Genomic DNA, 16,658 nt, shown 5'->3' with positions numbered 1-16,658 from the left:
GGGGCACACACAGGGGAGGTTTGAGATGAGTAACTCGGTGGTAAGCTGGCACAGTAGTTGGCATCTGCCAAGGAGAGGAATCTGGAATCCACAGGGAGTATGTTGCAAGGATAACATGAGAGGAAAGGAGCCTGATCAAATAATAATGGCCCTTTTCCTAGTCTGGTCAAAGTAAATTCTTTGTACATGCCACTGGCAGATTCTAACTAAAGAACAAAAACCCCAAACGAAGTCAAGTGCAAACATCCATCTGTTCAATCCTGACATTCAACTGCTAAGTTAAGAGATTCACTTGAAAATATAATTAAACTAATGGAAACACCTCCAGAAAAAAACACATACAAAATTTTGGATATTATTTCAGGAGATTCAGGCATCCTGAAATCCACCCATGGTCTAATCCCTGCTTTAGAAAAAGCATTCACCTTTCATTTAATCTAATTTATTTCAATATTTCTTATAAACAGCAAAAGTATGAAATTAAAAATTCTGTGTACAATGCTAATGAAATATAGTAAAGAAGGCAGCCTAATATAATTAAATAGTTTAAGCTGCATAAATTAAAAAGTTAATATAAATGACAAGAATCTAAATAAAAATTACCCTGTTTCAAAAAAGAAAAACAAAGAGCATTCACCTGAGTATTTCCCAGGTCTTAAAGCCAAATCTTTATCATATACCTTCAAAGAACAAAAATAATACTACAATTTAGGATATGCCAAGTTGATCATTAAAAGAAAACTGTAAAGCCTTTACAGCAGCTACTAAGAAGCAAGAGCAAATAAATTAAGCAGGTATTTAACTTAAGAAATTGGGGGTGGGGGGGAACAGTAATAAAATAAAGCACTGCCCAAGAACATGGTATGATCAAGTCACCAAAACCAGCAGAACATCAAAAATGAAATAAAGGCTAAAAAACTGCATTTAATTTTTTAATTCTGGGTCCCTCACAGAACACTCATGTATAATATAAACACTTACTTCCAGCTCAAAGTCTGATAAATCAGTTTTCTTTGGAACCTACGAAAACAAGTGAAAGGTATTAATTTGCAATCATTGAAGGAAAATTCAAACTGACCAAGCACTGATTGGGAAAGACCATGTAAGTTTTACAAGAGGCTTCATTAGAAATGACAGTTAACAAGCAAAAGGAACAGAGAGGATGATTGAGGTGGGAGGATTCCTCACCACTTTTCTTCATCAAAATGCTCTTTACTGGGACTTCCCTGGTGGTCCAACGGTTAAGAATCCACTTTTCAACGGAGAGGACTCGGGTTTGATCCCTAGTCAGGGAACTAAGATCCTATATGCCGAGGGGCAATTCAGCCCACACACCACAACTAGAGAGATGCATTCAAGCTGCAACCAGAGAAGCCCGTGTGCCGCAACCATGTCACCACACAGCCTAATTAATGAAGTGAATGAAAAAGTGAAAGTCACTCAGTCATGTCCAACTCTTTGCAACCCCATGGAACAGTCCACAGAATTCTCCAGGCCAGAATACTGAAGTAGCCATTTTCTTCTCCAAGAGAATTAATGAATGGAAAATGCTCTTTATCACTGCTATTATTATACTGCCTTTATAGAAGAGGCAGAAGTCCTTATCTAACCAAAATATTACCTCCTGTGGTTGTATGAAGAGAATTTTAAGTAGACAAATGCATTAAAACACTTCTGTGAAGCTAGTCACAATGTAAAAGGAAGGAAAGCAGGCTGTTTCAGTTACTGACTCTTTGAAACACTGATGCTTTTTACTGTAGAGAGAAATGAAAAGGACAGAAATAGCCTAACAATGGATTCTGCTCTTCTGAAGCCTTTCTGTATGAAGCACACATCAAGGCTACAATAATTACGCCACTCTTGAGCATGACTTAAAGCAAAGGTGCACACCAGTTTTCTTCCCTCCAGGACAGGACAAAGCACTCATTCAGTGTCTCAATATACCATGGTCCCCACTGCGTTAATGCTAAAGTTAGTGCTGAAATCTTGGGAACATACCTATAATAAAAAGACTATTTATGAATGTTTTTAAGAGACCAAGGAGAGCACATGCCAGAAATCATCTACCTTTTCCAAAAGAGAACAAGTGAAAACATTCAAGGCAACTGACCCAGTACATGGCTCTAAATCCAAGTTCTTGTTTTCTTCACTTTGTAATAAATCTTCTATTTTCTCTCTGAAGAATTAGAATAAAAACATGACCATCAGCATCATTAAGGAATGAAGTCATCAATCAACAGAACCACCATACTCAAAAGCAATAACATATGACAATGTAATTTTACCAAATCATAACTTTTTAGTTCAGTAAGGCTTAAAATGCTTTACTTTGGCAGATTCTTTCTGTCATTGTTATTAATGAGTTAGTGACAACTTCTCAAGGATTCATTGATACAAGTGATTTACATTTTTACTTTCCTGGTCAAGTAATTCTGTTGTTCAGTCACCAAGTCATGTCCAACTCTTCTTGGCAACATGGACTGCAGCACTCCAGGCTTCCCTCTCCCTCACCATCTTTCAGAGTTTGCCCAAGTTCATGTCCACTGAATTAGTAATGCCATTCAACCATCTCATCCTCTGTCACCCTCTTCTCGTTCTGCCTTCAATCTTTCCCAACATCAGGGTCTTTTCCAATGAGTCAGCAGTTACACCGATAACTAAACTGAGCAAAACCAGACGCTCCTCCCGTGGCACATTTGCTTGTTAGAAACTTCACCACAACAGAAAAAAAAAACACAGATGTGTTGCAATATCTGGATGTGCCTCTGCCTTCGGGGGAACAGTGGCTGTCAGGCCTCTGGTCCCCCCAAGAGGTCTGCCCACTTGCCAAGGCAGTCTCTGGCCTGGTGACACATGGCGATTCTGCACACAGTACACAGAGCTCAGTTTACAACTGACAGTAGAAGGTTGGATGGCATCACCAACTCAATGGACATGAGTTTGAGCTAACTTCGGGAGACAGTGAAGGTCAGAAAAGCCTGGCATGCTGCAGTCCATGGGGTCGCAAAGGGACAGACACAACTTAGCGACTGAACAACAACATATAACACAAACTCAGGTATGCCACAATTAAATCCTGCCCTCACATCACACTTCTGTGTGCGCTGTGTGTGGGTAGCACAGGCCTGAGATACAGGCATCAATCCTGCCCCCAAGACACACATCTCATCGCACGTCTGGTTTCAGTTTAGGAACTTACACCACTTGGTCAATGAACTTCTTCTGATCGTCAGGAATAGTCACGGGACACTTTGAAGTGTTAGGAGACGTGTAGGACAGAGCACCTGCACCATTGGACTGCGAACGCTTCTCATCATACTGCTCTCTTAACTGTCTTTCTTCTTCCTGGTTTAAGTACGGAATTCCTGAACAGAATTTTTAAAAGCGTGCATTAGCAGAGGTCACTGTTTATCGTAAAAAATTTTGTAACAAACCACAGAGACTAAAAGACTCGGGAAAGACCATATTTGACTACAGCTCAAAAAAAAAAAATCCAGTGGAAAAAGCAAGTGATTTTGAAATGTGTGTGTCTACCTCCTTCACTCCATATGCTCGTTCATTCATTCATCTCTCAACAGGCTGTGACCTGGCATGCACACTGTGCCAGGCACTGTACCAGGCGCCGCTGAGCTAATGATGAACAAGGGAGATGCATCCTGCTCGCTAGTGAAGGGAACACCTTAGGACAACCAGAGAAGGCCACCGGGCAGGAGGACCCAAAAGGGGAGCATGGATCAGACATGCAAGAGCTGAGGGAAGAGTATTTCAGGCGCGGAACAGGCATAAAAGCCTAAAGGACAGAAATGCTGTGGACTGTTCCACAAACAGTTCCAGAAGAAGGAAGCTGTAAGCAGGAGAATGGAGTAATGTCAGGCTGGACAGGATGGGGCAAGGTTACACGGGCCCTTAGAGGTCATGGTAAGAATTTACTTATTCTAAGAACAAGAGAATGCTATTGGAAGGTTTTAAGCACAATAATCACATTATCTGCTCCATATTTTCATGTGCTTTTTAAAAAATATTTATTTATTTTTGGCTGCACTGGGTCTTCACTGCTGCGCACGGGCTCTCCCCAGTTGCGGACAGCAGAGGCTACTCTCTAGCTGCAGCGGGCACAGCTCTAGAACTCACTCAGGTTCAGTAGTTGTGAGGTGTGGGCTAGCTGCCCAATTGCATACAGAATCTCCCTGGACCAGGGATCGAACCCATGTGCATTGCAAGACGGATTCTTAACCACTAGACCACCACGGAAGCCCTGCTCCGTGTTTTTAAAAGACCACCTGGAGTCCTATGAGAATTGAAGTAGGGAGGTTAGCCAAAAGGAACTGTCCACTGTGGTTGTCCAGGCAGGAGATAACCGCTTAGATCAGAGATCAGTACACCTTTCCTTAAAGGGACAAACAATAAACATTTTAGGCTTATGGGCCATAAGGAGATCTCTGTGGCAACATAAGATCTCAACATCTTTCCAACATGAAAACAGCCATACACAGTGGGTAAATAAATGGACATGCTTGTCCCAATAAAGCCAAAAGCTACCTCCTGGATATATTAAATCATCTAGGGATATACATATAAATGAAAAGCTACAAATAAAAGCCTAAAGCTCAGGAGAAAGGTGTTGAGATACAAATTTATGTGTCATCAGGATGAAGGGAGGCATTACCAGTCATCAGACAGTTAATGAACTGTAGAACCAATGATGAAGTTAGAAAATCATCATTTGTCAGCAACAATAATTGTCTCAAGCAAGACTCATCAGTGGATGCTAAACCTAACTGAAGAAGTATGATCAACATTACAAACACCAAAAGCTACACAACAATATGTATGTACTTAATACCAGCCAACTGTATACTTAGAAATAATTAACAGATGATACACGTGTGTTTTTCTAAAAGTAAAAAGAAAAGCTATAATCAGCAGTAACTCGGCTCACTGGTGCCACGTTCTCCTGATATGATGCACTGAGCACACATCTGCAGTATCCCTGCCCGAGAGGAATGGACGCCTGTAGACTTGGCTGAGGAAACATAAAAGTCCCAATTGAGGGGCATGCCACAAACTAGCCTCCGCTACAAAATACTGTCAAGGCACTGAAATCAAAGACAGACTGAGAAATTGCTCTGGACTGTAAAAGAGCAAAGAGATACGATAGCTTAAATGCAGCGTGTGAGCCCAGACTGAATCTGGACGGGGAGTAGTTGTTTTTCTCTTTTAATCTAAGTAGCAAAACTTATATACATTAGGTTTGTAAACGAGGTAACAGTACTGGAGCAACGTCCATCTCCTAATTTGGATTACTGTACTGTGTAAGAGAAGGTACTTGTTTTTAGGAAAATGCACACTGAAGTAGTTAGGAATAAAGAAACGTCATGTCTGGAACTTACTCAAAAATGGTTTGGGGGAAAAAATTATACACACGCATGTAATGAGAGAAAGGACGACAAGGCAAACAGTATAATGCCAACATTCAGGAAACTGGAGGGCAGGTACCAGGAATTCTCTGAGGTATTCTGGCAACATTTATAAAGTCTGAGGTTATTTCAAAATAAGAATTTAATAACAAAAAGTAAATGAAACCATGGAATATATGAGACTAACACTGAAGCCAGGCAAGATGAAAAAGAGTCAGTCAGGATGCAGAGGAGGCCAGAGGACGGCAGGAGGAAAAGCACAGAACGAAGAGTCTGAGAGCTGGGGAGAGCGTCAGGGGAGGAGGGCGCAATCGCCCGGTCAGATCCCGCCAAAGGCGGAGTGAGGGCAAAAAGGATCCACAAGGTGTGAGATCCTGGCATATGACCTGACCGCAAGTCCGAGGAGGGGCGAGGACAGCAGACTGGCTCAGGTGGGTGAAGAGAAAACCAGAGGGGAAGAGGCAGGAACGGCGAGAGCAAACACCTCATTCAAGATGCCTTCCTCCGAGTGGGAGCATCACAGGCGAGAAGGGACACTGGGGATGTGGAATCAAGTGAGGGGGATGGGTTTGCTTTGCTTAGAGTTATTCTGAGATAGAGATATCCCCACAGGCGTGATTCATCTTCACGTGCCACCTATTCCTTTGGTGGTCGGGTGAAATCTACAGGCCCTTCCTCAAAATGATGTTTTCCAATGCATAAAATAAAATACACAAGATTATAAAGAAAAGTAATTAAATCGAAACAGTTACCAAGAACTTTTTTTTAATATCTATGATATAGTAATATAAGATACCAGCTTCCTGGTCAACACATTAAATTAAGAAGACCTAACGGCAGGGACTTCCCCACTGGTCCTACGACTCTCTGCTCCCAATGCAGGGGGCCCGGGTTCAATCCTTAGTCAGGGAACTAGATCTGGCATGCCATAACTGAGAGTTCACACGCTGCAACAAAGATCGAAGATTCCAAGCGCTGCACTAAGACCTGGTGCAGCCAAATAAGTAAATTAAATACATTAAAAAAAATTTTTAAAGACCGAATGGCAGGTGAAATAACTACAATAACTTCAAAGTACTGATGAAGGCAAACAATATTCAAGATATCTGCCAAAACGAAAATGCCATTACCTAGGATTTCACTTGAGGACAAACTTCCTGCTACTGCTAATGCGGCTGGGTTGTTGCCTACATTCCCAACAGAAGAAATGAACAGATTCAGTCCAAGGTTAGACAAAAATATAGATGTCAACTCCTCACCGCCTTCCCCAGATTCACAGATTCCGGAACTCGATCTATGGCAGGAAAGCGGCCCATGGACTAGATTAGGGAGCTCTGCACTAAAAGAATGTTTACAAAGGTTGATGGAGTGATCAGCAGAGAAGGGAAAACACCCAGCAGACAGAAGGGCAAACTGGAAGAGCCAGTGCCTGACACAAAGGGAGGGACTAGCCTTCTAAGGAACACCTGTGAAAAGGCCAGGCCCAGGCTCAGCGGGGAGATCTGTGGGTCTGGTGGTAAGAACACAAACTGGCTCTTGCCTGCTGGCTTCTATTTTCACTGAGGCATGACCAGCAGCTGAGAGGGAGGCCTGGAGAGAGATGGTAAAAATACAGATATTTTAGAAAGTCAGAAAGGGAATTTCTTAGTCAGAAAAGTAGGATTTCTGAGCATGATGGAGTTCTTACTTGATGCTTGTGCTCATGAATTTAAAGTGACAAATGGGCTCAGGTATGTCCCATTTTACTGCAATACTCAGATGCTCAGGAAGAGAGAAAGTGAATGATCAGAACCAACTAAGCCTGGGACTTAGCTAGACGAGTTCAATATGCGGAGAGGAGCAAGGGGAAGAAGAAAGGATAATAACGGACCAGGTGGACAAGGAGAGAAGTCTAGACCAGAGAGTAGAAGGTAACTGACAGTGAGAAAGCAACAGAGATCAACCAGCTGCTGAAATGAGGTAGCCAAGTGGATGTGAAGGACGAGAGGAGGCAATGTCAAGGAGAAATGATGGAGGCGGGCACAGTGCCTGCTGATAAGACCCATGAAGCCACTAACGGAGTGGACAGCTAAGGGGAGGCAGAGGCGAGGACTGCTGACCACCTGGGAGCACACGTGACAGCTTTTGCAGGTGCTCCGTGTGGATGCTGGAATCACCTGAAAGGAGGAGAGAGGTAGGAAGAGAGAGCAAGATGAGCCAAAGTCTAGGCTTCTGGTGAAGGCCATGCCCAGGACATCAGCAGAAGGGGGATGGCAGGGTGGTAACACAGCCCTGGGAAGAGCCGTGGCTCCTGAGAAGAACTCAGATGGGCTGAAGGTGGCAGGCCTACCGCCCAGCTGCACAAACAGAGCTGAAACCATCTGGGCTTAGGAGAATGGTGACCACAGTCACCTGGTTCCACTTCAGACAAGGAAGTCAGAGGTACTTCCAAGGTGACTGCCAGAAGGAAAGGTTCTGGCATGTGCAAACCCTAGAGTGGAAAAATTTAATAAGGAAGAGAAGTGAAGGTCTGGGTCAGATTTAAAGCACAGGGATAAGAGTCTCAGTAATAACAGATGGCCTGGGAGCCCTGATGCAGTTGTAACTAAAATACTCCAAGGTCTGACTACAAAACTAGAAAATGAAGCATCCTCCTATTTAGCTGTTTTTCTCCTTCTATGAAAATAAAATCATCAGGCTGGAAAACACATTCATAGGAATCTGGTTCAAGTATTTCCTTCAAAACATTCCTGCGATAAGACTTCCCAGATGGCCCAGTGGTTAAGACTCCACACTTCCAACACAGGGGACACAAGGTCAATCCCTGGTCAGGGAACTAAGATCCCACATGCCACACAGTGCACCAAAAAAAACAAATTGCACACATTCCATCACAGTGCTCTAACTACATGTGGAATTTGTATTTTATAGTGGCTTTCAGAGTCAAGCATGAGCCACAGGGAATAAAATTACTTTGTTATACCCAAGCTGTGTTACCCAGTGGGTATACCCAGTAGGTTAAGTAAGCAGTTTGGATTCAAAATTTTTTTAGCATTTCCAAAAATCAAAATCATCAGTAGATATGAAGATGCAGCACCACTGAAGCAATTAACAGACAACAAGACATGGTCCTAAAGACCCTACAACGAGATCATGCTGAGGCAGAGAGATTGTAGTTGAAGTCTATGTTCTAGAACCTTTGCTGAGTAACATCTCCTCTCCTACCTCACTCAGTAACACATCCACCATGGGAAAGAACACAGTTTACAAGAATAGTTAAGTGAAAAGAAGTTACTGACCTTAGAGCAGCAGGCACCTAATACTGCTGGGAACAAGAGAGGCTTTCCCAGGCACTTTCCAGAAAATAAATGAATGGAGGAAAAAAAGCCACTCTGACGTGCTTCAATGTCCAGCATTCATTAATTAAATATTTAACAATCACCTCTCTGAGGGATCATGCCCTATGCTGGGGATAAGGACTAGGACTTGGTCTCCCCAACCCGCCAGGCTGCTGGTCAGCACATCACACCAGCAAGTTAGCCGTCAGAACTGAATTTTTTCCTCCAAAGACCATCACGGTATTACTGAAACACGGCTGTTTTTGAAAAAGCGACACTGGAGCACTTGTCTCAGTGAAAGACAATGGGGACACATACCCCACGGGGAGTCTGCCAGGCCACTGAGTCACACCAGTAACAGCACAAGCTCCACTCAATGAGTCTGAGGGCTCAAGAGGCCTCACTGGAGCTGAACGAAGCAGCAGCTCCTCTCCTGCGCCCTTCATGCTCGACCAGGCCTTCAGGAGTGGGGCACAATGAGAACTTTAATGGCTGCATAGGCTGGAATGGAAATCCGAGACCCTGTCTCAGACAGTATGCACAGGAAGATAATTCTCAACCGAATCCAGATTTACAAGCTCTGAAGAGAGGTCACATGTAATCTTACCGTTGCGAAAAACTTTATTAAAATCAAATCCTTGGCTTGCTAGAAAGTCAATGCTTGAGCTCTGAAACAAGAGTAAATAGAACATGCATTTCAGTGAGGTCCGTGGCAGGTGTGTGAACAGAGGCAGAGAAAGAACTCTGGGGAGTAAACAAAGGCAACCAGGCAAGGGGGCAGCATGCCACGGGTCAGAGGACAAGGGGTTTCTACTCCATGGCTGCTGAACTGTCCATTCATTCACTTCAACTATCTGGGCTTCTCCCTTATAGTTTGTAAGAGGAATATCCTTTGTTACCCAACATTTAAGAAAATTTTACTTGGTGAACATATATTCTCCCAATAGGCAGAAAACTCCTGAATAAAAATTAAATGTATTTCTATTATCTCACCCCAGGTTCAAGTTTAAGGGAACAAATGTGCAAACTATAAGGTATCAATATTCACTTCAAATTAGATTCTGGAAGCCCAAAATAACTGGATGTTCTTTACATTCAACAACATAATATAGAAAAATTCCCAGTAAAGAGACTTATTAAATACATATTTCAAAGTCAAAATATAAACGTAAACGTAACAAAAATATCAAGTAAGTAACAATACGCAAGAATGGGGAAATTTTCACAAAGTCCTTACTCAACTGACTGAAGAGTGGGAAACATCACTGAGCTTCTCTAATTTTATTCTTGTTTTAAGTCAGAACAGCCTTGTCGAACTCAATGGAACTATGATCTGTGCTGTGCAGGGCCACCCAAGATGCAACGGTCATGGTGGAGAGTTCTGACAAAACGTGGTCCACTGGAGAAGGGACTGGCAAACCACTCCAATTTCTTGCCTTGAGAACCCCATTAACAGTATGAAAAGGGAAAAAGATATGTGACACTGAAAAATGAAATTCCCACGTCGGTAGGTGTCCAATATGCTACTGGAGAGGAGTGGAGAAATAACTCCACAAAGAATGAAAAGAAGAAGCCAAAGAGAAAACAATGCCCAGCTGCGGATGTGACTGGTGATGGAAGTAAAGTCTGATGCTGTCAAGAGCAATATTGCATAGGAATCTGGACTGTTAGGTCCATGAATTAAGGTAAATTAGAAGTGGTCAAACAGGAGATGACAAGAGGGAACATCGATATTTTAGTAATCAGTGAACTAAAACAGACTGGAATGGGTGAATTTAACTCAGATGATGACTGTATCTACTACTGTGGGCAAGAATCCCTTAGAAGAAATGGAGTAGCCCTCACGGTCAACCAGAGTCTGAAATGCAGTACTTGAGTGCAGTCTCAAAAATGAGAGAATGATCTCTGTTCGTATCCAAAGAAAACCATTCAATATCATAGTAATCCAATCTATGCCCCAACCAGTAACGCTGAAGAAGCTGAAGTTGAACGGTTCTATGAAGACCTACAAGACACTCTAGAACTAACACTCAAAAGAGATGTCCTTTTCATCACAGGGGACTGGAATGCAAAAGTAGGAAGTCAAGAGATACCTGGAGTAGCAGGCAAATTTGGCCTTGGAGTACAAAATGAAGCAGGGCAAAGGCTAATAGAGTTTTGCCAAGAGAACGCACTGGTCAAAGCAAACACCCTCTTCCAACAACACAAGAGAAAACTACATATGGACATCACCAGATGGTCAACACCGAAATCACACTGATTATATTCTTTGCAGCCAAAGATGGAGAGGCTCTGTAACAGTCACCAAAAACAAGACCAGGAACCAACTGTGGCTCAGATCATGAACTCCTTAATGCCAAATTCAGACTTAAATTGAAGAAAGTAGGGAAAACCACTAGACCACTCATGTATGACCTAAATCAAATCCCTTACAATTATACACCAGAAGTGACAAGTAGATTCAAGGGATTCGATATGATAGACAAGAGAGCCCGAAGAACTATGGACAGAGGTTTGTAACATGTACAGGAGGCAGTGAGCAAGACCATCCCCAAGAAAAAGAAATGTAAAAAGGCAGAATGGTTGTCTGAGGATGTCTCACAGATAGCTGAGAAAAGAAGAGAAGCTAAAGGCAAAGGAGAAAAGGAAAGATACACCCATTTGAATACAGAGTTCCAAAGAATAGCAAGGAGAGATAAAAAAGCCTTCCTCAGTGATCAATGCAAAGAAATAGAGGAAAACAACAGAATGGGAAATACTAGAGATCTCTTCTAGAAAAACAGAGATACCAAGGGAATATTTCATGCAAAGATGGGCACAGTAAAGGACAAAAATGGTATGGACATAACAGAAGCAGAAGATATTAAGAAGAGGAGGCAAGAATACACAGAAGAACTATACAAAAAAGATCTTCATGACCCAGATAACCACGATGGTGTGGTCACTCACCTAGAGCCAGACATCCTGGAATGTGAAGTCAAGTGGTCCTCAGGGAGCATCACTACAAACAAAGCTAGTGGAAGTGATGGAATTCCAGTTGAGCTATTTCAAATCCTAAAAGAGGATGCTGTGAAAGTGCCACACTCGATATGCCAGCAAATTTGGAAAACTCAGCAGAGGCCACGGGACTGGAAAAGGTCGGTTTTCATTCCAATTCCAAAGAAGGACAAAACCAAAGAATATTCAACCTACTGCAAAACTGTACTCATCTCACATGCTAGCAAAGTAATGCTCAAAATTCTCCAAGCCAGGCTTCAACAGTATGGTAACCATGAACTTCCAGATGTCAAGCTGGACTTAGAAAAGGCAGAAGAACCAGAGATCAAATAGCCAACATCTGTTGGATCATCAAAAAAGCAAGAGAATTCCAGAAAAACATCTATTTCTGCTTTATTGATTACGCCAAAGCCTTTGACTATGTTCAGTTCAGTCGCTCAGTCATATTCGACTCTTTGCAGCCCCATGGACTGCAGGACACCAGGCCGCCCTGTCCATCACCAACTCCCAAAGTTTACTCAAACTCATGTCCATTGAGTCAGTGATGCCATCCAACCATCTCATCCTCTGTCATCCCCTTCTCCTCTCACCTTCTATCTTTCCCAGCATCAGGGTCTCTTCCAATGAGTCAAGTCCTTCGCATCAGGTGGCCAAAAGTATTAGAGTTTCAGCTTCAGCATCAGCCCTTCCAATGAATATTTAGGACTGATTTCCTTTCGGATGGACTGGTTGGATCTCCTTGCTGTCCAAGGGGCTCTCAAGAGTCTTCTCCTACACTATAGTTCTAAAGCATCAATTCTTCAGCACTCAGCTTTCTTTATAGACCAACTCTCACAAACATACATGACTACTGGAAAAAATCATAGCTTTGACCAAATGGACCTTTGTTGGCAAAGTAATGTCTCTGCTTTTTAATATGCTAAAAGTAAACTAAAGAGCCTCTTGGTGAAAGTGAAAGAGGAAAGTGAAAAAACTGGCTTAAAACTCAACATTCAAAAAACGAAGATCATGGCATCCAGTCCCATGATTTTGGGCTCCAAAATCACTGCAGATGGTGACTGCAGCCATGAAATTAAAAGACACTTGCTCCTTGGAAGAAAACCTATGACTAATCTAGACACCATATTAAAAGGCAGAGACGTTACTTTGCCAACAAAGGTCCGTCTAGTCAAAGCTATGGTTTTTCCAGCAATCAGGTATGGATGTAAGAGGTGGACTATAAAGAAAGCTGAGTGCCAAAGAATTGATGCTTTTGAACTGTGGTGCTGGAGAAGACTCTTGAGAGTCCCTTTGACAGCAAGTCCAAGGGAGATCCAACCAGTCCATCCGAAAGGAAATCAGTCCTGAATATTCATTGGAAGGACTGATGCCAAAGCTGAAACTCCAATACTTTGGCCACCTGATACGAAGAACTGACTCATTGGAAAAGACCCTGACGCTGGGAAAGATTGAAGGCAGGAAGAGAAGGGGACAACAGACGATGAGATGGTTGGATGGCATCACGACTCGATGGACACTGAGTTTGAGCAAGCTCCGTGAGTTGGTGATGGACAGGGAAGCCTGGCGTGCTGCAGTCGATGGGGTCTCAAAGAGTTGGACATAACTGAGCAACTGAAGTAACTAAATTCGGAACAGCTAAATATGACCCCTTATAGAGCGGCCCTTCCTGAGCCGTACTTGATGGTACACCATCAGTCTAGACTGAGGATGCTCTCCCAGTCCCAGTAAGCTCATCACCACATTCACTTTAGGGCTGCTGCCAAAGACGACGTCTTCTACATTAATGACTTCTTTATGATAACAGGGGCTTCCCTGGTGGCTCAGATGATAAAAACTCTGCCTGCCATTAAGAAGACCTGGGTTCACTCCCTGGGTCGGGAAGATCTCCTGGAAAAGGGAATAGCTACACACTCCAGTGTTCTGGTCTGGAGAATTCCATGGACAGAGGAGTCTGGCGGGCTACAGTTCATGGGGTCACAAAGAGTCATACATGACTGAGCAACTAAGACAACGATAACAGAAAGGGAAATGTCTTGGGGTCTCTAATCTGAGGAAAGCTGAACTGGTCCTGGTCCGTTTTGATCCTTTGGGCCACCGAACTGACGGTGTGTTTCCCCCTTATCTTGGCTGATAGGAAGCTCAAGAGACAAGCTTCTGAAGTAAGCCAAAGGTAAGACTTTCTTTGGCATGAATTCTGTGTGCTAATCATAACACAGTAATCACACCCTCATTTTTCTTTTCTTCTAATTTTTCACTTACTTATTTTTAAACTTAGGTAAAAAGGTTTTATATATTACATATACTTTTCTGTACTTTATGTATCTTTATTACCTGACACAAGTTCTTTTAAAATATGAGCAACCTAATCAAATATACACGGGTATGTGCGTGCACGCACGCGCGTGCGCACGCACACACACACACACAAATATGGGCACATCATTTTCTATCATGTCCAAGTTTTCTGTGGTGTGAATAAGCAACCATTTCCCCTGTATCTTCCCTCTTTATCCTGTTCTGAAATAAGACCCAGTGCCTTCTGACTTGGGCCATAAGCCCCTCTACCTTCCATGCCTGAGTATTCTTATAACTTTGCTCCCCTAATACCCATCACTGACAGAAACACCAAAAGATGGATTATGGAAAGGCACTTTTACCCCTCCTGTCACTAGACTCCAAAATATCCTTTCTTCTTTAAAAATCAGAGTCAGAGATCACATATCCCCTTCTTGAAGCTATTTATTTTCTACTCAAATAATACTCTTTAGACCGCACCAAAAAATGTACTCTATGCCACTGAACTTAAAGCCTTTTAAAATGGTAAATTTTAGGTTATGGATTTTTTTTTTTACCATAATAAAGAAAAAACACGTCAAACCAACAAACTTTATTTGTAATATTCTAAACACTATCTTTGGTTTGTCCTAAATGTACCATTTTCAGGATTCAAAAGATAAGCATAGATATTAGGGGGGACAATCTGAGGCATCTATCAAACTTTTAAATCTGTAAGTTCTATGACTCATCAATTCCCCTCCTAGGAAAGCTATCCGATAAAAACATTCCTGGAGTTTAACCTGAAACTTACTCTGTGACAACCTAGAGAGGTGGGATGGGGTGGGGGAGGAAGGGGAAGGACGTTCAAGAGAGAGGGGATATATGTACACTTATGGCTAATTCATGTTATTGTACGGCAGAAACCATATAACACTGTAAAGCAACTATCGTCCGATTAAAAATAAATTTTAAAAATAGCTTTAAAAACATGTTGATTCAGCCAAAAAAAAAAAATTCCCATATACAACCAACACACATGCACATGGACACTGACTACAGCACTGCTTAAAACAGGGGGCCACTGGGAAACTTTCCAATTCCAATTAGGTTACAATACATCTGCATTATGAAGTATGAAGACATTGCATTAAACGGAAAATGCAAGCTATATGAAATATGAATGTTACGATTTTGCGTATATTAAAGAAAAAACCTAAAACTGTGTATGTGTGTGTGTATATATATATGTAGACACAGGAGTATATGTATATATGGCACAAGAGGAGTGAAATGGGGAAAGAAGTGGCATGTGGGAAGAGGGGATTTAAAAAAGGAAACATTTTTTACTCTATAGACAGCAGCAGTGTCTTTTTACAATCATGTATATATTTTCCTCCATGAACTCAACTACAGATGTTCAGCCAGAGAAAAGAAGAACAGAAGAAAAAAGAAGTGAAGACAATGCAGATGCCTTGCAATTCACCTGGATGGGCACGAGCTCCAGGAGTGCGCATGGCTCTCAGGGGGTCCGTTCCTCCATAGCCTGTCTAGTGTGCATGGATCACTCTGTGTACAGATACTTAGTTTTCAGATAGCACAGTAAGTTGTTTTGCTGCCCAATTCTCCCTGCTTTAAGGATAATAAAGGCTTTTTGAGATCGATTTTTAACTAGACACAATCTTCACCCTACTCACTGACTCTAGAAGCTAAGTTCCTTTTAAGATGCGACTCTGCTGTAGGCATAGAATTTTAAACAAGACAAAATCCATCTTAGATGGAGGACCAGAAAAAAAATTCAAAGATACTATCATTTACCTTATCCATATAATTGCCAAGTTTACTTACTGAGTCTCAACCTCTTCTCTGCGTTTGTTTTTCCAGAATAGAGAACTGCACTATTTGAGCCCATTAATCTCTGGCCTGTCTTCAAGTCTATGATGTTTTTCTTTTTTTTAAGGAGTGGCGGGCTATTAGAACTGTATAAAGTGTTCCAGGTGTAGTCACAGGATGGTTTTGTATGATGGGTAGGGTTCTTCTGATCTGTCTCCAGTTGATTTCCTAGAATAACTGTGTTTGTGTTGGTCTTTTAGAACATACTGTCATCCCTAAGATGTCTCACTGCCACTGTGTGCATTTGATTAATCCCTGGCTAAAACCATGGAATCCATTTTAAGGAACTGTCTTTTCCTGCTACCACTGGAAAACTACATCCATACAAATGTCCAAACTGAACCTATCTTTCTCAGAAAAAATGTATAAATATTGTTCAATGAAGTATTCTACACTCAGGTGACTGGTAAATAGTTGTTAAATGAGGATGAGATGAGATGGTTTGATGGCATCACCGACTCAATGGACATGAGTTTCAGTAAACTCCAGGAGTTGGTGATGGACACGGAGGCTGCGCGTGCTGCAGTCCATGGGGTCGCAAAGAGTCGAGACATGACTGAGAGACTGAACTGAACTTATTGCAAGGTAAAGAACTATCAACTATGGTTTATCTGCTAATTTAAGAAAAATGCTGGTTACAAGAGTAAAATTGCCTTCTTTCCAGCTCCTGACACACAATGAATGCTATTTCATTTGTTTACATCCTGCCTTATTACAGAGAGAATCTGACATGACTCAGTCACTCAGAAGCCTACCCTCC

General features: G+C 42.1%; 1 protein-coding gene across 2 annotated transcripts in view; it reads right to left on the bottom strand.

Moving 5' to 3' along the window:
• PARN (poly(A)-specific ribonuclease) overlaps positions 1-16,658 on the bottom strand; it is a 200,189-nt gene that overhangs the window by 171,286 nt on the left and 12,245 nt on the right. For both annotated transcript variants that reach the window (XM_052655370.1, XM_052655362.1), the window contains exons 6-9: positions 9,342-9,402; positions 3,200-3,365; positions 2,111-2,176; positions 982-1,020 (exon numbers count right to left, since the gene is read on the bottom strand). In XM_052655370.1, the coding sequence (XP_052511330.1) occupies positions 982-1,020; positions 2,111-2,176; positions 3,200-3,365; positions 9,342-9,402 (332 nt within the window). The remainder of the gene's footprint in view (positions 1-981; positions 1,021-2,110; positions 2,177-3,199; positions 3,366-9,341; positions 9,403-16,658) is intronic.

This window comes from Budorcas taxicolor, chromosome 2 (genome assembly GCF_023091745.1).
Source record: "Budorcas taxicolor isolate Tak-1 chromosome 2, Takin1.1, whole genome shotgun sequence".
Lineage (NCBI taxonomy): Eukaryota > Metazoa > Chordata > Mammalia > Artiodactyla > Bovidae > Budorcas > Budorcas taxicolor.
Note: the sequence above shows the minus strand (reverse complement) of the source record. Positions and strands in the feature narration are given on the sequence as shown.